This window comes from Heterocephalus glaber, unplaced genomic scaffold (genome assembly GCF_053883595.1).
Source record: "Heterocephalus glaber isolate CG9 unplaced genomic scaffold, H.glaber_assembly_v1.0 deba00000122, whole genome shotgun sequence".
Lineage (NCBI taxonomy): Eukaryota > Metazoa > Chordata > Mammalia > Rodentia > Bathyergidae > Heterocephalus > Heterocephalus glaber.
In genome coordinates, this window is record NW_028258138.1 from 5,106,523 (window position 1) to 5,130,922 (window position 24,400).

Genomic DNA, 24,400 nt, shown 5'->3' on the forward strand with positions numbered 1-24,400 from the left:
CTTTCTGTTTCACAACCCCCCAAGGCCGCCTGGTGTGGCGCAGCGCGTGCGCAGGAGGGCGCTCAGCCAATCCAAACGCTGCCATCCAACCACACACCTGCACCCTGCGACCTTGGACACACATACACCGTCCTACGAGGGTAGGGGTTTCTTCAAGGTAAGTTCTCCGCACTGAAGGAAACGGGGGAAGGGAGACGCACAGGAAGTCTGGTTAGAGGTTGCCAGGCTCCCCTCGATCGGGCTGTTCCCCCTCATCCCCACCCGCACACAGCACAGCGCCTGCTTCCCCCAGCGGTCTTCCTGCTTCAGCCTTCTTTGCAGTCTGAGTATATCAAAAGCAGTATCTCAAAGTACTGTGTGATTCCTCTCCTATCAGAACAGAAACGGAACATCTTTCCATTCGTTTTAGGCCCAGTATTTTATCATTTTTGTGCTGATCGCGTCTTCTGCCTCTCTTTCAAATGGATTTTTCATCTTTGGCTCCCTCAATCTTTAAGGGTCACTTACACAGTGGGATTATTAACTCTTTATTTGTGACACATGTTGCACAGTATTTTTCCCTGGTTTGTCCTTACTGAGGGGATTATTTTCTCCCTGCTCCGCAGCAGCTTCGACTTTTCGCTGTGACCACAGGGGCGGGGCCGCGCATGCGCACTGACCAGCGCGGGGGGGCTGCCCTTGGGGAGGAGTGAGAGCACCGACGCTGCCCCAACGGAAGCCCCCTCTTCCGCGGGCCCGAGGTGCCTCCCGGCCTTTCCGGCTGCGGCCCCGGCCCGACCCAGTACCCGACTCGATCCCGGGCCCTCGGCCCCCAGCCCCACAACAAGGCCCGAAGCCTCGGCTCGCGGCCTCCCAACTTACTTCGGAGCCTCCGAGGCTTCGCTGCGTCCCTCGCGCTGCGCCCCCTGGCGGGCAGCGGGCGCCCTGCACCGCGCGACCCCCGCCTGTGTCCCCCTGGGCTGCCCGGGCTTCGGGGGCCTGGACTGGGTCAGGGTCTCCTCTTTCCCTCTATCCCCACTTAGCAAAGTGAGGGCCTTCTCTTTGACACCGGCAGGCTGTCCAATAGTTCAGTTCTGAGACCAATTCGGGACCAAGCGAGACCCCACTAAGGGCTCAGCCAGCAAAAACTGCCGCCCCGAGTGGGGTCTCCTCCCGCAGCTCTCCCCTGCCCGTTAGGCGTTGTGAAGCCCCCTTCTCCGGCAGGACCGGTGCTACTCAGACCGTTACTTGCTATTACCAGTCGTGTGGACAGTACAGCCGGGCGATGAGACTGCTCCCCGCCTACTTGCCCGAACCTGGCTTGGGCCTACCACCTAGGGACAGAGATAAGGAAACGGACGTCTGGCCCGCTGAACTCTTAAACGCCAGACCTGCTGGTGTGCCCCGTCACCCTTCTTCACCCGGAGCTTATTAATATAGTCCATGGCTATGGACTGCATCTCATACATGCAATTACGGGAAAGGACATGCGCAGTAGAGACAGCTGACCCGACTCAGCACCCTGTTGATCACATTGTCGGTCATGCTCTGGAAGACTCTTGCACCCTGGACCCAGCGCAGGGTTTTAAATTCTTAAACCCAGTGCCTTCAGCGCTGCTGGTCGCACAGGAGAACCTAGAAATCTAACTTGCTCGCCATCGCCCAGGAGTATCATCACCCAGTAACAGAGGCGGTGATGGGGTGACCAGCCGGGAAGCTCCCTGAACCTCACCGTGAGGGGGTTTTATTGGGGTTTTACTACATAGGCATAATTATGTGGCTGTGGTGGTCGCAGTCGTGCAGCCCTCCTCCCTCCCTGAGACTGCCTCGGCTGATTCTGGCCACCAGTCCCACCCTGTGTCTACCCAGAAGCCCATCAGTGCACGCGGCAGGCACTCGGGGTGGTTGAAAGGTGCTATAGCCACACATGCTCCCATCACTCAGGAAACCCAAGGGTGTAGGGAGCTCTGTGCTAGGAATTGGGGTCAAAAACCAAATACTGTGTATATTTTGCTCTGTACCACGCACCCTAAAAACCACAATTCAGTCTAACTGTGAGGAAACCATCAAAGCCCAGGAGAAGAACATTCTACAAAATAACTGACTGGCCTACAAACTGTCAGAGCTTCAAAAAGAGAGTGAGGAACTGCACCAGCAGGGGGACACAGTGAGACAGTTGTGGGGTCCGGGCCTAGGTCCAGGAGAAGCAAAGGACGTTGGGAGAAAACGGAGGAAATCTGGGCTCTGTGTTGGGACGTAAGTATAAAACATGTACCAACAATACAAGGTACTAATATTCGCTCTTTTTTTTTTTTCTTAAATTCTTTTATTGGTACATTTTAGGTATACAATACATTTACATTTATCTTTGGGTCCTTGTACCCTAATATTGGCTCTTAATTGTAACAAATGAACCATACTAGTGGGAGATATAAATGAAAGCAAACCGGTGTATTGGAATTCTCTTCACTCTTTTACACGTTTCTTGTATATCTATCTAAAACTGTTCTAAAAACAAAGTTCACTCCCTCGTTTTGGAAGTACAACACCCCACCCCACCCCAGTACTGGGGCTTGAACCCAGGGCCTTGCATTGCACCACTGAGCTTACCCCCAGGCCTTTTTAAAACTCATATTGAGACAGAGTCTTGCTAAGTCTCTAAATTTCCCAGGCTGGGCTCAATCTTGTGATCCTCCTACCTCAGCCTCTAAGACTACTGAGATTACTGGCATGGGCCACCATGCCCAGCTGGTTCTCAAAATGATACTGACTACAATTAGAAAATCCAGAGTAGAAATCACCAGAGAAACTCCAGAAATAACGGGGGAAGAGGACACCAATAGCAGGTCTGGAGAGCCCAGAGCAGCCAGGCCAGCCCAGGCCCATGCCCCCACCTGGGCACCTCAACTGCTGGGCACAGGGAGGTTAGGGCATGGAGCAGCGGAAGCCTCCAGCCTCACTCTTCCTGCGGAGAGGCAGCCCTGACCCCTGGCCCAGCTGCCCATGGACAGCAGCTGGCAGAGCTGATAAATGTCAGGGACTGGACAGGCTGATTTCTAAATCAAGGATAACGCACAGTGACCCCACGATTGTTCCCTACCTAAAAGGAGCAGGGAAGTCCGGGGCCTGAGTTATGAGCTCAGTTGTGGGCCCCTAAAAAAAGGTACATTTTAGTCCCAAGCCCGAGGAGCTCAAAATGTGCACTTTTGGGGAAATAGGACCATCGAGGCTGTCATTAGTTAAAATGAGGTCTCACTAATCCAGTGTGACTGGTGTTTGACGAAAAGACAGAGACACAGAAAGAGGGGCCTTGTGGTGACAAAGGCAGAGATGGCAGTGTGCTCCAAAGCTAGGAAGAAGTGAGAGGAGCCCCGCGGGGTTCAGGGGGACTTCGTGCCACCAACATCTCAGTTTCAGGCTCCGTTCTCCACAGCTACGAGACAGCTATATTATATTCCAGGTTTTTAAGCCATCCACTTTACAATACTTTGTTAAGGAGGAAGACTAATACAGACATCAAAGTTCTCCTCTGGGGTAAATGAAGATACTTTCTACTTTCTCCTGGATACTTTGTTTTTTTGCGATAGGGTCTCCCTATGTAATTCAGGCTGGCCTTGAACTCAGTATGGAGCTCAGGCTGGCCTCAAACTCTCAGGAATCCTCTTGCCTCAGCCTCCTGGCACTACAGGTGTGGCCACCATGTACGATGTTTTATTTTTGAGCCATTTGATCACAGGATCTACTGATACAATGAAATTAAAATCAAATAAGGAGAGCATCCAGAAAGTAGGCTTTCAAAGGTGAAGGACAAATTGAAGATCCAGAGTAGCTGGATTGCAAAGCTGAGAAGTCAGGATAGATTGGAGCACCGGTGGTATTCTGGACCAACACAGCCTCAGGAAAAAATCACCTGGAGGCTGGATCAGAGGGAGGAGAGAGCCGGGTGGAAAGCTGTCCCCTAGCCAGGCAGACATGCTGAGCCTGGCCCCCATGGGTCCCTGTGTGCAGGGTCCCTGCAGCTTCTCTTCCCCGTTGGGGTCCCAAACAAAGAACTGGACAGGGCACACAGAAAAGGCAGCGAGGGTGAACATTACTGAAGGTGGAAAAGTGCACTCTGCAGAGAGGAGACCCAGCATAAGGGAAAGGGGTCTTTGTTTTCTCCCTCTCATACAAATAAGACATTGGGATAGCGGTCCCATCACTTTGCCTCTTAACCTTGTGCAAACTGCTGTGGAAAAGCTCCCTTGCTTTCCTGCTGTATGTAAATGAAGGATCAGGAAGGGTGTCTTTTGATTGGCTGTGCCCATATGCAAATGAAGGATTGAAAACAGCATCTTCTGATTGGTCCTGTGAACAGCACCACATTCAAATGAAGGACTGAAAGTCGCACTTTTCTGATTGGTTCTGTGTAGAGTGATGATGTCACCGAATTGGGAGTGTTCCTCACCCTGTTCCTCAGAATCGGTTTTTAAGACTTTTTTTTAAAAAAAAAAAGGACCAGCTGAAATTCCTCCATGTCAAGTGCTGCTTAGAAAAATGCCTTAGTCATAGAAATGATCTTCCCTGCAAATAAATCTGCCCTTCTTGGTTTCAGCAGATAAAATACTGCTTTCAGCTGCTTGCCTTTCAGACCTGGACGCTGATCCGGAATTGGAATTTATGTTGGCATAGCAATGTGTACGTCAGCCTCCCTCGGCGTATGCTGGCTGATTAGATTTCTCCTCCATGTCTCTCTGTTAGCCAGGTTTGCATCTCTGTGGCCCGAGAAGAACAACCTCGAAGAGGAAAGGGTTCTGCTCACGGTTCCGGAGGTTTCAGTCCTTGTCCACAGGCTGCGCTGCCCTCAGGCCTGTGGTGGGGCAGAGGCGCCGTGGTAGAGGCCTCGGGAGAGGAAGCCTCTCACTTCGTGACAGCCAAGAAGCAGAGAAAGCAGGGAGAGAGCCAGAGAGGGTGGGGCCAGCCAGGTGTGGCGGCACAGGCCTGTGTCCCAGCACTTGGGAGGCTGAGGCAGGAGGATCGCTGTGAGTTCGATGTCAGCCTGAACTACATAGTTCAGTGCCAGCCTGCGCTACAAAGCAAGACCTTGTCTCAAAACAAAGAAACAAACAAAAGCCCCAGGGCGAATGGGGGCAGGGTTATGACACAGTTCCCAGGTCATTCGTTGGTCACTGCCCAGTGCCTTCAAGTTCTGATCTCATCGGTAACCCACGGATGAAGTAAGAGCCCTATGATCCAGTCCCCTTCCAAAGGGCCTGCTCTGCTCACCTGAGACTTCCGGGAGACATTTTGGAGCTCAGTCATAGCAATGCCCTCCTGTGTAAATACAACGTTTTAGAGTTCTTTCCCAAATTACAAAATCTAGTCCTATTTTCTGTTCCAGTCTGTGGAAAACCTTTTTCTTGCGATGGCTTGAATGTGCTGCCAATTTAATCCCCAAATTCCTGGGCTGACGGCATTGGGGGAGGGGCCTTGGGAAGGACATGAGGATTAGGAAGATCGTCGGGATGGTGGCACATCCCTGTAACGCTAGCACTCTGGGAGGCTGAGGCAGGAGGATCACAAATTTGAGCTCAACCTCTGCAACTTAGCAATACCCTGTCTCAAAAAAGACAAAAGGGGGGCCGGGAGAGAAAAGGGGGAGGTACTAGAGATATAGCTCCGTGCAAAGGCCCTGAGTTCAATCCTCACTACCATCAAAGAGAAGAAGAGGAAAACAAAAACAACAACAAAAAAAAAACCAAAAAAAAAGAAGAGGGAAAAAAATAAATTAAAAAAAAGATTCAAAAAAGAAGAAGAAGGGCTGGGGATGTAGCTCAGTGGCATCACACCTGCCGTGCAAGCACAAGGTCCTGAGTTTGATCCCCAGTACTGAAAAAAAAAAAGAAGAAGAAAAAGGAGGAGGGAGAGGAGGACAGACCCGTGCTGACACGTGCTTGCTCTGACTCTGTGGTGCTGTGTGCTTTGTTTTGGTGCAGCAAGAAGGTCCTACCGTGTTTCCCTGCAAATAACACCCAGCTGGAAAATCATCGTCCTTGAAAACTGGAGATGAAAAATGCCAGCCTCAGTCACCCTATTCCTACCTTACCTGCCTTACAGGCTAGCCATGGATTAAGAGAGTAGTGATGGCAGGTAAGGCAAAGATAGGCTGACTACACCTGGCATTTTTTTTTTTTTGTACTGGGGATCGAACTTGGGTCCTTGCGCTTGCAAGGCAGGCAGTGGAACCACTGAGCTAAATTCCTGGCCCCTACACCTGGCATTTTTGATCTCTAGTTTTCAAGACTTATTATTTTCCAGCTAGGTCTTATATTTCGGGAAAGAGGGTAGGTGCTGGCATGATGCTTTTGGACCTTCCCAGCCACCATACACATGAGCTAAATAAAGCACTATTCTTAGTAAATCACCTGCCTTCAGGTATTTTGTTATAGCAACAAAAAACAAAGATAGCACTCTGTATGCTAAATATTCCAACTTTGATTAATAAAAACATATATGGCTGGGCTTGCTGGTCCACATCTGTAATCCCAACTACTTGGGAGGATGAAACAGGAGAATTGTTTGAGTCCAGAAGGTCAGCACCAGCCTGGACAACATAGCAAGACGTTGTCTTAAAAATAAATAAACAGGGCTGGGGATTTAGCTCAGTGGTGCCACGCTTGCTTTGCAAGCTCAAGGTCCTAAGTTCGATCCCCAGTACTGGAAAAAAGTATATAAATAAACAAATACAAATATAAATAAGGGATGGGGATATAGCTCTGTGGTAGAGTATTTGCCTAGCATGCGTGAGACCCTGGCTTTGATCCCTAGTACCCACACACAAAAAAATTTTGAAATACCTGCTGCCCTCATGGTTTCTCTATTTTTTTGTTTGTTTGTTTTGGTTTTTTTGGTACCGGGGATCAAACTCGGGTCCTTGCGCTTTCGCAGCAGGTGGCGAAACCACTGAGCTAAATCCCCAGCCCATGGTTTCTTTCTTTTGTTAAGGGGTTTCCTTGGGGATTTTAGAACAGTAACTGCAGTCATCCAGGGTTAAGGAAAGCATGGACAAATAATATAATCCCAGCACTCAGGAGCCTGAAGCAGGAGGATTACCATGAGTTCAAGGCCAGCTTGAACTACATAGCGAGACCCTGTCTCAAAAAAAAAAAGCAAAATGAAACAACAACAACAAAAACAAAAAGAAGGTGTGATGTGTCCAGGGACCAGAGAGAAATTTCTTTGCGTCCTAGAAATGGTAGCCATCATTGTGAAATGACTGCGTAGCTTCTGTGCTTTCTGTTTCCATGCCAACATGCTGAGCATGCGCACAAAGAAGGCTTGTCAATTCGTCCTGGGTTTTAGTATTTGCCCCAGAGGGTTATTAAATACTACACTGAAAAAAATTTTTTTAAAAAAGCATACATGTGCTGATTCTGATGGTGCATGCTTACGCTGTCAGCACTCTGGGAGGCCGAGGCAGGAGGAACACACGTTTGAGCCTGCCCTAGGCAACTCAGTGAGACCCTGTCACAAAATAAAACCCTGTTTCCCTGAAATTAAGACCCAGACAGTATCATGCAGATGATTGTACCTCACTATTCTCTTGCTTGGTAGCCACTCTGTAAGGCAGGTAAGGCAGGAATAGGCTGATTGGGGCTGGCATTTTTGGGCTCTAGTTTTCGAGGCTGATTATTTTCCAGTGAGGTTGTATTTTCCAGGGAAACATAGTATATATACATGGGCAGGGGCTGGTGATGTAGCTCGGTGTGAAGGCCCTGAATTCAATCCCCAGTACAAAAAAACAGAAAAAGCATACTTGTTTCAGGAGCATCTTTTAAATGAAGTATCCTCCCTGGCCCTGGAGCACTGTGATCACTCCATTCGTACATTGCTCATTGGCAGTATTTCATTAGTCCAGCGGATATTTGCTAAGCATCTGTTATGAGGCGGCAGAGCAGACTCCCGGTTAATTCTTGGTGTCTGTTCCTCCTGCACAACCATGGCGTTTACAGCTTTCTGCAGGCTGATGCACAGCCACCCGCACCTCCAGGAGCCATTCTGGTGCAGTGTGGCCATGAGGGCCCAACAGGAAGTGAGCAGAGTGGTGCGTGCACCACCGGGCCGCCCCGAAGGGGAGAGGCCAGTTGTCTGTGTCCCTCCAATCCACGGGTTGAATCCCAGCCCACAGTGTGATGGGGGTGATCGGCTTATGAGGGCAGAGCCCTTGAAACTGCGGTTAGCACCCTTAGAGAAGAGGCCAGGGAGCGTGCGTCAAGGTGGGAAGTGGGCACTGTGGCCCACAGGGCCGGCTCTGCCCGCCTCAGGACGTGCCAGTGCCCCAGCCTCGCACTGTGGGAGACGGACCTCTGCTGTTGATAACTCAGTCAGTCTGTGTAACAGAAGCCCAGAGACTAGGACGGCAAAGGGACATTGCCTGCCCTCCACCTGCTGCTCAGAACTGGCCATGGTGACAAGCCACCAGCGTCAGGGATACTGGCTGCTGGGGCAGGGGGAGGAGGAGACCGACAGAGCCTGTGTCACCCACTGGGCGGAGCCAACCCCCCAGACTGAGGAGTGCCACACTGTGCTGGACGCTGGGAATACAAAGAGAACAGCACAGATCCACTCTGTGTGGGAAGATAAATGCTTTACACAGAATACAACGTGTTCATTTTTAAAAGGATTTATTGAGTATCTATTATGTGCCAGACACTGTGCTGGCAGCACAAAGCCAAAGGAGACATAAAACTCTGGGCACAAATGAGCAAGGTCACAGTACCAGAGAGGGCCAGACATATCCACTCTCCTTTGCTTCAAAGGTCACAAGAAAATTCATGTACATTTCTAGGAGCCATGAAAGCCTAGCTCACCACTGCTTTTTATTCCTCACTGTCATGGGTGTGTCTAGATGTCCCCCCCAAAGCCTGAGGTGGTCACAGGGGGGCTTTTTCCTAGGTGGCTGGATCTAGAGTGTGTGAGTGACTTATGGTGCCATGCTAGGATCAAGGACCCTAGGATTAGGGTGTGAGTGCTGCCCGCCCTAAGCAGCCTGGATAAGATATAAGGGACAGAAAGATCTGTGGTCGCCCCTTGCTTTGCTGCCTTCACCCTACCATGAACGGTTTTTCCTCTGCAATGCCCCTCTGCCATGCCACCCTGCCTTGGAGCCATTCTATTATGGACTGATATCCCCACAAACTGTGAGCAAAATAAACCTTTTCCCCTTTAACTTTGTGTGTCAGGTATTTTGTCTCAGCAATGAGAAAGGTAAGACATTCACATTCTCTGTGTTGCTCTGGAGCCATGAAAATATGTATCTGGTGTGAGAGAAAAATATGGTAAATATTAATTTTTTTTAATTACAGTAAAAGACATATTGTCATGAATCCCTCTCAAAATCTTCCCCTTGCTTTCAACACACTCCTCCCATGGTCCCTACCATTTCCTGCAGCAGCTCTGGAGTTCTCTTTCCTGAGTGTTTGTAGTTGTGCTGTCCTGGCTGCCTCCATGTCCTGAATCGATTCAAAATGTTTCCCTTTCAAGGTCATTTTGACTTTGGGGAAGAGCCAGAAGTCACGTGGTGCCCGATGCAGTGAATAAGGTGGATGAGGACACAGCGTCATGTTTTTACAAGCTGCCTTTCTGTTGCATGGCTCTGGGCAGCAGCATTCACTGTATTTTTTATCACACCCCATAAAGACACTCAGGAAAGAACAGTCCAGATTTGCTTCAGAAAGTGGCTAGAATAGTGGGACAAGTGTGTTCAAAGTGATGGGTGGGAAGTTTTTTGGGTTTTTTTGAGACAGAATCTTGTCATGTAGTTCAGGCTGGCGTTGAACTCACTGTCACCCAGGCTGGTCTCAAATTCACAGCAACTTTCCTGCCTCAGCCTCCTGAGTGCTAGGATTACAGGTGTGTACTTTCACACCCAGTTTGAATTTCGATTTACCAGAATAAAAGCAGAAATTCAGTGTGCCCCAAGCCCCAGTTTTCCCGTGGGCATGCTCAGGATGAGTTAGGGGCTTGTTCACCCTAGGACGAAGAGCAAGGAGACCCGAGATGCAGAGTCTCTTCAGCTGTGTGTTGCACCTTCTGTGGGGCCGCAGCGCTCGCCCTGCTGGGTCTGTCCCCCGTCTGCAGTTTGCTCTTCTCGTGGCCCTTAGAAAGCCAGTGTAACTGTGACATGAGACCAGCATGCAGGGGTCACGGGAGGAGTTCCATCTTCCATGCTCATTGTGAGGCCTGAGTGAAGGAAAATCCATAAACCACAGTCCCGGGCACGCAGTAGATGCTCAGTAAATGTTATCAATATTGTGGCAACTGCGCTATTTCCTGGGCTTCTGTTTGTGCCACCGACTGAGCTGTGAAATGGGACATGCTGGGAAGGAAACGGGAGGTCTCCTCTAGCCAGGGATCTAGGCTCCCAGGGTCAGCCTCTCTGAGCGCCCAGCACAGCTGACACGCGTGTCTTCTGTCTTCCTGGGATCCGGCTGGAAGACTGATCTGGACTTGGTGGCGAACTCAGGGCCTCGCAGGCCTGCAGCAGCAGGTGGGGTTCTGTTTCCTGAGGTTGTTGGAACAAATTAGCACATCTAGGAGCCCCAGTCTTGGCATCGCCGGGCTGTGTCAGGGTACCCCGCCCCCCTCCCCAGCATCCTCGGTGGCCCAGGGCTTGGGATTGTCGCTCGGATCCCTGCCTGTCTTTTGACTTCTCTACATGTCTGCGTTTCACTCTCCTCTGCCTTTCTCTCACGTCTGCTTTAGGGTCCACCCTGCCTCAATCCTACTTGTTCTACACAGGACCCCCAAGACTGGGCAGTTCATAAACAACAGAGGCCAGGGGGCGTGGTGGTACCCAACTGTAGTCCCAGCACTCTGGGAGGCTGAGGCAAGAGGATCGCAAGTCCCATCCCAGCTGGGCAACTTAATGACTTAGCGTGACCCTGTCTCAAAATTGAACAGGGGTGGTGGTGGAGATGAAGCTCAGTGCAAAGGCCCTGGGGTTCAATCCCCAGGAGAAACACAATAAAGACCCAGCAGTCTGTCTCCTGCTCTGGGGACCTGGGTCGGAGGTCATGGGCGGGGTGGGGGGGTGTCCTCGAGGGCCCAGTCTCCACTTCCCAAAGGTGCCTCCTTGTTTCCCTCTTCCAAGGGGAGCGAGCAGCTGCAGAAAACTGGAAGAGCAAAGAGGGGAACCACTGCCAGAGCCCCAGCTAGAGCCTTAAGTGCCCCCAGGACTGAGCCTCCATGGGAGGCTAATTACGGTGTCAACTCCATGGCCGCAGGAGTGTTGGGGTGATAAACACCCTTCATTTTTTTTTTTTTTTTTGGTACCGGGGATTGAACTCAGGTCCTTGTACTTGTGAGGCAGGTGGCGGCACCGCTGAGCTAAATCCCCGGCCCAAACACCCCTCATTTAACTGCATCTGCGAACCCTCTCCCCAGGCCTGGCACATGTGGCTCCCACCGGCATCTGGACGTGTCCCCAGGGCCCGCTGTCTGCTGTCAGCACCCTGCAGTGCCATCCTGCCACTTAGCGTGGGCACCTGCGGGGACATTCACTGCCTGTGTATCCTCTCACCTCCAGTGTAGCTGAACGTACACTACTGACATGGGCCACTCTGAAGTACTTCTTCGTTTTCTTCTGAAGCTGCCTGTGGTGTTCCCCACACACTGATCAACACCCTGGGGCAAGAGTGCCAGCTTCGGGGTACAGCTAGGAAGGAAGCAGTTGAAGGCCCTGTCCTTGTGGAGCTGAAGTCCTACTGGGAGAAGCAGACAGTAAAAAGAGGAGAGCTAGGCCTGTACTCAGAAGGCTGAGGCAGGAGTATCACCATGAGTTCAAGGTCAGCCTGGCCTACATAGTAAGACCCTCTCTCAAACACAAAACAATAAAAAAGAGGGGAGGTAGAAGAGAAGAAGAGAATAAAAAAGAATTAGACGTGTTATGTGCATGTCCCAATTCCCCAAGAGGAATGTGGTCACTAGGCACGGCAAACATGAACTAATAAAAATTAACACAAAAAGGAAGCACGAAATAGTGCATTAGTCGGATATAGTGGCACATACTTGTAGTGCCAGGTACCTGGGAGAGTGAAGCAGGGGGATGTAGAGTTCAAGGCCAGCTTGGGCAACTTAGTGAGACGCTGTCTCAAGATGAAATAAGGACTGGAACATAGATCAGTGGTGGAGCACTCGCCCAGCGTGTGCAAGGTCCTAGCCGCAACCCCAGTCCCATGAATAAATAACTAACTAAATATTAAACTAAAAACAACAATGTGTTCAATATGACAGGTATCGATGTAAAATATGGTGTGTTAAGTGTGATGGAGAAAAAAACAGGAGAGAAAGGGAGGGTGCGGGCGTGCATGTGCATGCGTGTGTGCATGTGTGTGTGCGTGTGTGCGGAAACTGGTGTCCTGATCCCCAGGGACATCTGCGTAAAGCCTGATGGAAGGGAGGGGACAGAGAGGCAGACATCGGGGAGGGGAGGCTCTCAGGCGCCAAACGATGAGACAGGCAGCTGTGCCTCGTGCTCCTGGCCGGGCCTGGGCCCGGGCAACAGGAAATCTGAGAGGCAGATGGCAGAGGGTTCATCAGGAGGCCCTGGCAGCCCTGGCTGTGGTGGCTCCAACTTCCAGGCCTTGGTTATCACACAGTTAAGCGGGGGGTGGGTGCCGTCCCAGAGAGAACACCCCGAATACACATTTTATGTTAAAATATTTTTTCACCCAGGAGTGGTGGCGCACACATCAGCACTCAGGAGGCTGAGGCGGGAGGATTGCCGTGAGTCTGAGGCCTGCCTGAGCTACTTAGGGAGGAGACCCTGCATCCAAAATTTTTTTTTTCTTTTCAAAAGCTAACTCAGGCCTTACAATAAAAATTCAGAAACAAGTGCATTTTATCTAGCAATTCTGAGTATGACCCCAAAAGAACTGAAAGCAGGTGACCGCCCGCATGAGTGCTGTTCTCAGTGTTGGGACTCAGACATTAGGAGCCCAGGTGTGCGCTTCGGCCTGCTGGACCGTACCCAGGCGCACCCTTGGGTGGGAAGCGAGTCCATCTCACCTTCTCCCTGGGGAGCCGGCCTGGTCTGCCTGCTTCCCTCGGGCCCTGCCCCGGGTCTGGAGGAAGGGACACCGCACAGGGCTGGGAGAATCTGAGCGCACACCACTGTCCAAGCTATCTGGATCGAGGTGTAAAAAGAGGACGTTCCCCTGGGTCTTTGGGCCTTCATTTCTGAGCGCCCTGCTGTCGCATAGGATATACAAATCTGCTGTGCTTTTCTCCTTTTTCTTTTTGGTTTTTTGTGACAGGGTCTTGCCAGGGAGCCTAGGCTTGAGCTCCAGGTGATCCTCCTGCCTCAGGCTCCCCAGCCCTGGGATTACAGGTATGCGCCACCACACTCAGCCTAAATTTCAATTTTGCAAGATGAAAGGTTAGGAGGCGGGCGATGGATGGTAGCCATGGTAACATAATGATGCTAATGTACTTAGTCCCACTGAGCTGTGTGCTTAAAAGGGTTAGGATCGTGGATATTAGTTATATGTATTTTATTACAATTCTTATTTCTTAAAAATAAAAATACATACATAAAAATATGTATCTATTTATTTTTGAGACAAGGTCTCCCTATGTAGTTTAGGCTGGTCTGGAACTCACTATGTACCCCAGGTTGGCCTTGAATTCTAGGGTGATCCTCCTGTCTCAGCCTCCCAAGGGCTGGGATTATAGGCAGGTACCACCATGCCTAGTTCAAACAAAAAATTCAAAACTAAAACAAATACATCTCATTCTGATGGAACAAATACACTTTTGTTCTTTAATCTTAAAAAAGTTCTTAGGGGCCAGGAATGCAGCCCAGTGGTAGACCCCTTGCCTACCATGCAGGAGGCCTGGGTGCAATCCCCAGCACCACCAATAATAGTAATAATAAGGTTGAAGATAACAATGTGAAGAGCAATAACATCTCAGAGCTTCTAAAACAGCTTCCAGAGTTGCACAACACTTGGGGGAGCAGATAACAGGAAACACAGCCTGGCTACACAGGAGGAAAGGAAATTATCATCATTTCCCCGCTTGTCTACCACACTGTTTACGTAAAAATATTCTGCCCTCTGAGATGTTTTGACTTTCGGCATCCTTCTCCTGGCTGGCAGGAAACCCTCAGGGTAAACTTCTTGATGCTTTGTTTCTAAGCAGCCACTGACACTCAGCATAGGAAAACGAATTTGTAGAGTCTTCCTTTTCTGTATTTCCTGGCTCACGATCCAGCCTGGGACTCCTGCTCTGCGGGTTTTCTCTAGTTTAGAAGCCAGGGCCCAGGGATCTCAGCTGTCTCTCCTCCCCCTGGGTTTCCTTCCCAGGCTCCGAGCTTAGGAAGGAGTCACACTGGGCAACCCTGCAGGGTCCCAGGTCTCTGACACCCTGTTTTTTCCACTGTGTTTACTTATTTTTGTTTGTGCACTAGGCAGGCAGCTCTGCCCCCAAGATCTACCTGGGAAGGTACCGGTGTGTGTGCTGGGATAGAACCCCAGGCTTCACACTGGACCTGGAAAGCAATTGGTTTATCACCTTGCTAAACCCTCAGGCCTTTCTACATTTTTTTGAGACACTTTCTCACTAAATCACTACATGTCCAGCTAAGCCTGGGATTACAGTCATGTGCCACCTCCCTGGTTATCCCAGCCCTTTTTACATTTTATTTTGAGACAGAGTCTCACTAAATCAACCAGATTGGTTTTAGAATTGCATCCTCCCGCCTCACCTTCCCAGGTGGCTGGGATTTGCATTCTTTTTTTTTTTTGGTGGTGGTGGTGTTAACGCGGATCGAACTCTGGGGATGGAACTCTGAACTCTGACCTGCGTGCTTTTGGGGTAGGTGGCAGAACCACTGAGCTAAATCCCAAGCCCTGGGATTTGCATTCTTAAGGGACATGACACATGTTTTCAGTTTCTCAGAAAGCTACCTTGGTCCTATGGCCACTAGCTACCTTGGAAGGCACTCATGTTAAAGCACCCACACCCAGCTGCCCAGTTCTTTGAAAAAAGAAAAAAAAAATCCCTTCTACACTGGCAGATTCAGTGCAGTACGTCAAGGTTGCAATGTGGCCTAATGTTCTTCTGCCCCTTCCTCATTGTACCCAATGTCTTTTAATCATTTTTATAAAGTTGCTATTAAATCCCTCCTCTTTCCTGCTTATCTTTAGTTAGGATCAATTATGTCAAAATCGTTTTAAAATGTGAAAATGTTTTAATCCCTCAAATTCTTCTATTTAAAAAAATCCATTAATTCAGCTGGGCGTGTCGGTGCACACCCATAGTCCCAGCACTCAGGAGGCTGAGGCAGGAGGATCTTCATGAGTTCTGGGCCGACTGGGCTACATAGTGAGTTCAGTCTAGCCCGGAACTATGTAGCGATACCCTGTCTCTAATTTTTTTTTTAAACCCACTAATTTAAAGTATACAAAGTAATTCCCAGTTCTCAGACGCAGCAGTGTGCTTGGCGCCCTGAGAAGCGCATGGCAAGACCCCACGAACAGCTGCGTTATTTCCAAGCCCCCGTGGTGGGGCTGCTGTCCAGCGCGTCCCCATCCCGCCAGGTCCTCTCCTCGGGTGCCCGGCAGCGTCGCGCGCCCCACGCCACCCACTGGGCCGCGGGTTCGAGTGCGAACACCGCGGTGCGGGCTGAGGACGGGGCGGGCTCACGCGGGTCGGGCGGACCCTGTCTCCGCCTCCAAACCCCACAGCCGCAGCCCTCCGTGGTGTAGGTGAGACTCCCCCCAACTTGAGGTCCAGATGCGCGCCCGATCGGCACCCCGAGGGCTGCAGGACGGGGGGCGGGGTGGAGGGCCCCGCCCCGCCGGCCCCGCCCCCGTTTTTAAACCTGGCGCGGGGCGAGGGCCCGGCAGGCGGGCACCATGGGCCCCGAGGCAGCGCGGCGCGGCCCCTGCCCCTGCCCCGGCGGCGGCGACGCGTGCAGGGCCCCGAGGTGAGGCGCGTGCAGAGGGGCACGGAGTCCCGGGGTCCCCTCGCGCCGATCTGCAGAGGGAGGGGCGCAGGAGGCACCGCGGCACCGCACAGAGGAGCCGCTCACTGGGTCCCAGGGTCACGGGCTTAGTTCGGGCTTGGGCTCGGGCTCCGCTGAGGAAATCAGATCAGCCGGGGAGGTGGGCAGGGGCTGGGGTCGGGGTCCCCCCTTCGGCATCCTAGAACTCTGTAGGTTCCGACCGCAGAACTAAGGGCTTTGGAGGCCCCAGGTGGTGTAGCTCAAACCAGCGAGAAAGTAGCGGGCTGGGGGGATTGAAGTCCAGCCGGGGTGCCTGGAGAGGAAGCCCTGGACCTCAGCCTGTCTGACTTGGGTCTTCCCTCTTCAGAGTTCACCTGATGGCAGAGAACTGGGCGCCCGGCAGGGTAGAAAGACACCAAGACTTGGGTCCATCCGCAGGCCGGGACTTCCCGGGTGCCCGGTGATTAGAATAACCCTAACCGCGGCAGAAGTGCCAGGGACTCATCATCTGCTGCCCTTTGCCTTCCAGCCCCGGGCCCACACCGTGGCGACCCTGGACGCTGACCGCAGCCGGAAGCCAGGTAAGCTGAAGTGTGGCTGAGGGACCCCAGCCCGGCTGGAGAGCCGCCACCGCTGGCCACGAGGGTCCCTGGGAGGCCTCCTCCCTGGTCCTATGTCCTCTGACCCGGAGCCTCGGGTATTCATCAGTCTGTCACAGACACACCTGACTCCTGGTGGCCTCTGCTTTCTCCAAAGGCGAAGCCACGGCACGGGATTCCTGCAAACCAGCAGGCAGTAGGAAAGCTGAGGGCACCCTCAGCACCAGGCTGGTGCCACTGTGCAAATAAGGCAGGTGACATCTAAGGGACCTGGGGCGCAGGGAGCGGCCGCCCGCCGCCGTCTGGCACTTTCAGCCATCTGCAGGCTGCCGGGTAACTGCTGTCTGAGCAAACACACTCAGGCCAGGGCTTTGTGGAAGAAGATTAATCGCCACTGGTCTTCTTTTGTTACCATGCATGGATAACTAAATAATGTTATACTTACCAGGGAAAGGCTTGCTTTCATCTGTTACATTTTAAATATAAATCGGTGCTTTTTAAAACCCTGGAGAGCTCATCTGGCTAGGAAGGACGGAGTATTTGGTTTACCTACCCTCAGCTTCTGGCTTAGTGTGCAGTTATTTGTAATGTGACAAGAAAGCTCAGGGGAGGGGGGAAGCAGGCCATTCTATTTGGAGGTTTTTCTACTTTTATTCAATTAATCTGAATGTTCAGAGTTTTGATTCAGTTGCCATTCTTTACCGTGAAGAAAGATGAAACAAATTAACAAGTGATATAAGTTTTAGCCAAATTATTCTCGCAAGCAATAGCTAAGTAATGGAAAATAATTCCTTCTTTTGCATTCAAACGTAATTTCTGCTAAGAATTTATTTTTATTAGTCCCTGTTTGGATCACTTAATGATCACATTCCTCGTGGTGGGTTGGGACATGTACGTAACACATCTTCCCCTCTCCTCCCTACAATTCAATTTTCTTTTCAATGCAATGTACACAGAACCTGCGGGCTGTTTGCGAGAACGAAGATACTATGGCACGCTGCCTGATGCGAGCAGGTGGCTTTGGGCTTTTTCCCTCTATCGCGGTGAGAAAGTGGTGAGAAAAGTGATCGCCAGCGGAGAAATGTTAGGCTGAGCAACTGCCGGGTTGACCGTCAGCGCATCTCCCCGGCTGAGGCGGTGGCGCCCACTTTGTGGGGGGCGGAGGGCGGCTGCAAAGCTCGCTGCCCCGCCGCGCCCGCCCTGGACCAGCTCTGGCGACCTCAGGCCCAGCGCGCCTTGCTCAACGGTGCCCTCTCCCGACAAAGCGGGAGAACGTCCGGCCTCCAGGGCCCTGTCCAGTTTTTCTCCAGAAAAGGCTAGGGAGGCGGAGCGGGTAAGGCCTGGGGTCCTGCACCAGGTTTTCCAGCGAGTAGATCAAAATTAGAATAAAATCTAAATTTGAGGAAAGGCCCCAATGCCTCGTGCACGCCGTAGCCCAGTCAGGGGCGCACACCTCCTGCTGGAATCCGCTTGACTCTGTTCTCCAGATCTTAAGAAAACACCCGTACCTTAAACGCAGAGCTTAACCTGCGCACGTTTCTCTGCCCACTTAATTATCCAGACGTGGATACGTAGACTCCTTCAGCGAGAAAGGGTCTTTAAGAAGATCGCGGGGAGATACTCAGGATGTTTATAGCATAATGTTTGAAAGCTGGGCGTCAGAGGGGTGGATTTTAAAGCTGACCAGGTGCTCTGTGTTTCAGAGGTCGGGCGCGGGTCTTTAGGGCTCGTCCTTCCTCTGGGCTGCCCGCGGCTTCCGTCCACACAGGTTGCTCGCTCGTGTTAGACTCTGCCCTCGTACAGGCTGTGACGTTCTCAGGAGTCCCTGTGGCGGGAGAATGAGCCTGAGCAGTTATAGATGGTTTACAATCACAAACAGAGCTCTTTGAGCTTTATTTTTTGAGGGGGTCGTTTTTTGTTAGACTTTTTTTCCTTCCGGTACCAGGAATTGAACTCAGGACCTTGAGCTTGCAAGGCAGGCGCAGCCTCACTGAGCCACATCCCTGGCCCTTGAGGGGGTCGTTTTTTGATTTTTGAGACAGGGGCTCACTGTGTAGCCCAGGCTGGCCTCGAATTACCGTGCACCATCATGCCCAGCTTACAAACAGAGCTCTTAACACAGAAATAACTTCCGGTAGCCCACCACCCAAGATGAAGAGCAATGCAAAAAGATTTTGTTACAAAAGCCTCACTTTACTTCCCCTTCACAGATTATTATAAAAAAGGCAAAGGCCTTTTCTTTCTTTCTTGAGACAGGGTCTCGCTATGTAGCCCAGGCTCACCTCAAACTCGTGATCCTCCTGCCTCAGCCTCTCGAGTGCTGGGACTACAGACATGTACCACCTCGGTCTTTTCTGTTTCTCCCTCCCTCATTCCTTCCTTCCTTCCTTTATGTAGTCCAGACTGGCTTAGACCTCGTGACCCTCCAACCTCAGCCTCCCAGGTGCAGGGGTTTACGGGTGTGAACCACGCAGCTTGCCTTCTCAGAGTCTTTTCTTGCAGTGCTGCACAGGTTTGGTGCCGTTCCTAAAGTGGTTCCCACTGACACCTTCGGATCCAAGAACTCAGGGTTTCTGACCTGCCACTTCAGCTTGTTTTCAAGTCCGCCCACCCGGATGCATCCCAGGACACCCCACACCTGGTAGTAACTCAGCAGTCAGAGGCTTGTAGCTCTTGGATAACCTGCAGGCCAAACCCAGTCCAGAGCCCCTGGGGAGTCTGGCAGAAGGGGATTGACCCTGAGCAGGTGAACGCTGACCACATCCCCTCAGCCTGCGGTCACTCTGGCCACAGCCCTGGACCGGACCGGCCTGGCTCTCTCTGCTTGCATCTTGTCCTCATCACCATTGTTCTCAGCTGCCTGGCAAGAGTGGCCTCCCCTCCGCTCCCCTCCCCTCCCGGGCATTGCCTCAGGTCACATCCTGATCCTCTGTCACCAAGAGGGGTGCCTGTGAGCCCTCATTGAGTCCAGTCCGGGACAGATCCCAGTGGCCACCACTGCCCATAAAGCACAGATCTGACCATCCAGCTCCCTGGCTCCGGACCCAGCTCTCGGAATCAAAGCTCAACTCAGTAGTGGGAATGGAGGGCGTCTGGAAGGGGACCCAGCCTCCCAGGAGCCCTTTGACCACCAGTGCCTCATTCACTGCACCCTGTGTCCCCGTGCCCTGTTCGCACCCCTCTGAATGTGACCCTGCACTGCACCAGGAGCACTGGGATTAAACACCCGCCCTCCCCTGCCCTCCCCGCTCAGCAGGGCTGTTTCCAGAGGCTTGCGTCTTTCCCTAGTTTTTGAATCTCCCAGGCCAAGGCCCTGTGTCCCTACTCTTTCCGTCTTTGAATCCCTCCCAGGGCCTTTGCTGCTGTGGGCAAGGTGCAGGGAACTGTAACCGGAAGAAGGACATCAAGAAGGATTCTAAACTGCTCTTAAATGTACTGAGAGTAACAGCTGCAGACTACCCAGATTTTATCTTTAAAAACTTCCAGGAGGTACCTTGTGGTATTCCTTTGCTAGACCTGTGTTTGTGTCTGTCTTTACAGTGTGAGCCCGAGGGGGACCCACAAACTTTGCGATCGAAGGGGGCCTTTGGCTTTCAGCATCCTGTAAGGTAATATCTGACTTCACACTTAAAAAAATATATATATATAGGGCCGGGGATTTAGCTCAGTGGTTTCGCAGCCTGCTGCGCATGCGCAAGAACCCGAGTTCGATCCCCAGTACCAAAAAAACCTATATATATATATATATATATATATATATATACATACACACACTTATATTACACATATATATACTTATACATACGTATATACATCTATATATACACTTTCTTTCTGATGATATAATCATTAATGCACTTCAGTGTATTCAACTATATACATTTTCAACAAAGTGGAAAATACTATGTTCTGCGATATTATTGCGTTTCTACCAAGGAACTTCGAGGATATTTTACAGGATCTCTGGACTCCCATCCCTGTATTCATTCATGTTTGAATTGCACATCGGCATTGGCCCCTCTCTTTTCTTTATACCTCTGTTCATACTCCCATCGCATATGATGCCTTGTGTTAATGATCTATGACTGCGTGTGCATATGCAGTTAGTTACTCAAACATCGGGCACATCTCCATTTCCCTTGTAGGATATAAGCTGATATACTGTCTTGTGCAGTGCAGACCCTCAGAACACGTGCGTCGAGTAAGCCCGGGGCTGGATGCTGGCTCAAGGGCCGCGCAAACTGCGCAGGCATGTGAGAACCCCTCCCTAGCCGCTCCGGATGTCCGGTCCTCTGTTTCCGTTGTTTCTCGTCCTGGCAGGAACCAGGACTAGGACTTTCCTGTTCCCTCCTTACATTTCATTCCTTTGGGGCAAGTGGCTTGTGTTCAGGATTTGTATAGCTATCTCTGCCTCTCATTCTCTCGGCCTGTCTCTCCATCTCTCATTTCCGCCACCAAAATGAATGGAGCCTCTGCTGCCTGCAGGCCTCAGGGTGTTCACATCCGGGTTACCCAGAAGGCTGCAAAATGTCAATAAAATCCAAACTTTCATCTCTAGAGATGAAACTGAGCTCCCCCCCCCCCACTGGCCAGTGTGGCTTTTGGAAGAGGGAAGCTTCCTAAGGGACCCTTACCTCTGGTTTCCAGTCCTGGGGAGGCTGCCTGGGTGGTTCTGAGCCGCCTGTGCCCCCATCCCGCAGTGCAGGGCTCCCCCTTTTTGATCAGCTGAGTGCTGTGAGGGGCCAGGCTCCAGCTGCATCGTGCAACTGTGCCTCGTGAAGCAGAGAGAATCTTATTTCCCATTTTTATTACAGGAAATTTCAAACATACACTGCATATTATAGTGAACCCCTACGTACCCATCTCAGGCCTCAGTAGTTATCAGTATTCTTCTGATCACCCCAAATAATTTTTTTTAATGGTACCGGGGATCGAACTCGGGTCCTGGTGCTTGCTGGGCACGCGGCAGCGGCACCACTGAGCTAAATTCATGCAAATCCCAGATGTTCTCTGAATCCACCTGGAAGTCCTTCAGTGTAAACACCTGATTTTTTTTTTGTGCTGGGGATCCAACTCGGGTCCTTGCGCTTGCCCAGCAGGTGGCAAAACCACTGAGCTAAATCCCCGGCCGGACACCTGATTTTTAACATGGCCAGAAATTAAACTCTGCTAGTCTGTCAGTCTTCCATGTGGGAACCACGCACGTCTGTCTGTTGCACAGCTGGCCACCCTCAGCACCGCTAACCCTTCGGGCTGGACAGCCGTGAGGAGCGCTCTGGGCATTGTAGGATGGTCAGCAGCATTCCTGGCCTCTGCCTGTTAAACGCCAGGCGCTTCCCCTCAGCTACGAGAACAAAAACATCTCCAGACATTTTCAAATATGCCCTGGAGTTGAGCACTGCTGGTCTATTGGAAATCGTAGGAAGTAAAAATGGTCGTGCGTTATTTATAGCAGGATATCTTCTCACTCACTCTCCTGTCTAAAAAGAGAGATATTCCAATCCATAGTGAGGATGCCCAAGGGAAAGAGATTCTTAGAGGCGTTTATTTATTTTGCAGTACTGGGTATGAACAGTACTGGGGCCTTTTCAAAGAGCCGCATCCCCAGCCCTTCTTTTAATTTTTATGTCATCACTAAATTGCCCAGGTTGGGCTTGGATTTGCAATCCTCCTGCCTCAGCCTCCCAGAGTGCTGGGATTATGGGCGGTCACCACCACACTATGAGGGACATGTTCCTTACTTTTCCTTTATAACTAGAGTCCCAAATTCCACAGAAACTGGGACTTAGGGAGGGGTCCTCCCCTTCCTGTCTTTGACTCTGACCCTCTCTCCAGTCGTGTCCCCTTCCTTATGCTGGCGGAGCCAGGGATGCTCGGTGGTGATCCTCAACACTGAGCTGCTCTCTGGGCCAGAGTTCTGGAGGAGAGCTTCTGGAGCCAGGGCTGGGAATGGGGCCTCACTGTGATGGTCCCTGCCTTCTCCCAGAGGACTTCTGCTGTGCAGGGAGCAGGCCTCGGGGCTCCCAGTGCCCGGGCCCCTTCATGCCCCGTCCTTCCCGCTGGCCCCGCATGGACATGCTCATCCAAGTCTCGCCCATTCCTGAGCTGGCCTGGCGCTCTGCTGGCTCTGTATTCTGGAGCCTTCACCACCGCATGGGAAGGGAGGACAGGTGTACAGAAGGCCTGGGGTGCTAGCTGCTTCTAGGGCGAGGACACTGTCGCAGGAGTCATTTTTCCAGTCGAATAATGGCTGTTTGTTTCTCCAATATCAGACTCTATTTACCCATTTCAAAGCGTCAAGAATACCTGCGGGGTTCCGGGGAGAAGGTGCTGGCCAGTTTCCCGGTGCAGGCCACCATTCACTTCTACAACGACAACGAGTCCGAGTCCGACGAGGAGGAGCAGGAGGAAGAGACGCGGACCCCGGAGCCTGGGCGCCAGGGGACAGGCGGCCCCTGGGACCGGGCGGGGCCTGGCTGCCCAGCCCACCAGGAGGAGGGGGCGCCCTCCCTCACGGCGCCTCTGGGGGGCCCAGCGCTCGCCCCGCACCCGAACGACCAGGGTCCCTCTCGGGCCTCCGCCCTGTGACAGCCGGTGTCCGCTGGGGTCATCAGAGGCCAGGCTGCCTGAGCTCCGTCTCAGCGCTGCCCGTAGCCAGGACACGGCTTTTACTTTTTCTTTTCCTGTGACATTTTCTGAGCAAGCGTGGGGGACAAAGAGGTTTGCGTCAACTCTGGTTGTCATCAGGAAAGGGCACCCAGCACTGTCACCTGCTGAGGCATGATGTAGTTCTCCCCCTAGTTTAGTGAGCCACCTGGCTGCTCACTTACTCAGACACTCACTGTCCAGCAAGTTCTGCTTTTGTGAAAATAATTTAGGTATCAAATCCCAACTTTAATCCATTGTTCAAAGGTTGATTTGGTTGCTTTGTAGCATTCTGGGGAAAATATTTTTTTACTTACAAAAAAAATAAAATATCAAAACAATGAGTCATTTTCATAAGACCAGCAAATGTGGATTTCTAGGAGATAACTTGGGATAAAAATCTGTGTGATAATTATAAAGGGGATGTGTGTATGAATATATATGTCCAGAAGGTTAAGTCTTGGTGACTGTCGTGGGCTTTTTCTTTGAGACAGAGTCTTGCTATGCAGTTCAGGTTGGACTTCAACTCACTATGTAGCCCAGGCGGGCCTCAAACTCACAGTGCTCCTTCTCCCTCAGCCTCCTGAGTGGTGGGATTACAGGCGTGAACCCCCACACCCAGCTTTGGGCTTTTTACTTGACTAGAATAACACTTTCCAGTGAAAGTATCTGATATAACTGGGTGTGGTGGCACATGATTATAATGTGCACTCAGGAGGCTGAGGCAGGAGGACCCCTGTGAGTTGGAGGCCAGCCTGGGCTATACAGAGAGACCCTGTCTCAAAAAAAACCAAAACAAGTGTCTGATGTAAAATTATTTTTGAGTTTCATATATTTTGATCAAATGAATATATTTTTCAAGGTTTGACTCAATTATCTTACATGTACTCATCCTCCTATATGTAGTGCATTATATAATTTCTACTTGAAATAAATATTTTGAAAGAACATTTGATAATCACCCTTTTAAAACATTCTTAGAGGGGCTGGGGATTTAGCTCAGTGGTGCTGCTGCCTGCCTTGCAAGCACAAGGTCCCAAGTTCAACCTCACTGTCCAAATAACCTACTGATGTTTTAAAGATAGGGGTTGTACATGCAGAGGTTTAACAATCTAAGCAGTAGAGAAAGGTATACATTGCAAAGTAAAAGTTACCCTCCCCTCTCACTCCTTCCTCTATCTACAAGTGA

At 51.2% G+C, this 24,400-nt stretch overlaps 1 protein-coding gene across 1 annotated transcript; it reads left to right on the forward strand.

The window, feature by feature from the left end:
• Positions 1-15,878: 15,878 nt before the first annotated feature.
• On the forward strand, positions 15,879-24,161 carry Ripply3 (ripply transcriptional repressor 3). The gene is made up of 4 exons (XM_087207299.1): positions 15,879-15,949; positions 16,497-16,548; positions 20,107-20,174; positions 22,839-24,161. The coding sequence occupies exons 1-4, from the start codon at positions 15,879-15,881 to the stop codon at positions 23,152-23,154; spliced, it is 507 nt and encodes a 168-aa protein (XP_087063425.1). The 3' UTR covers positions 23,155-24,161.
• Positions 24,162-24,400: the final 239 nt, after the last annotated feature.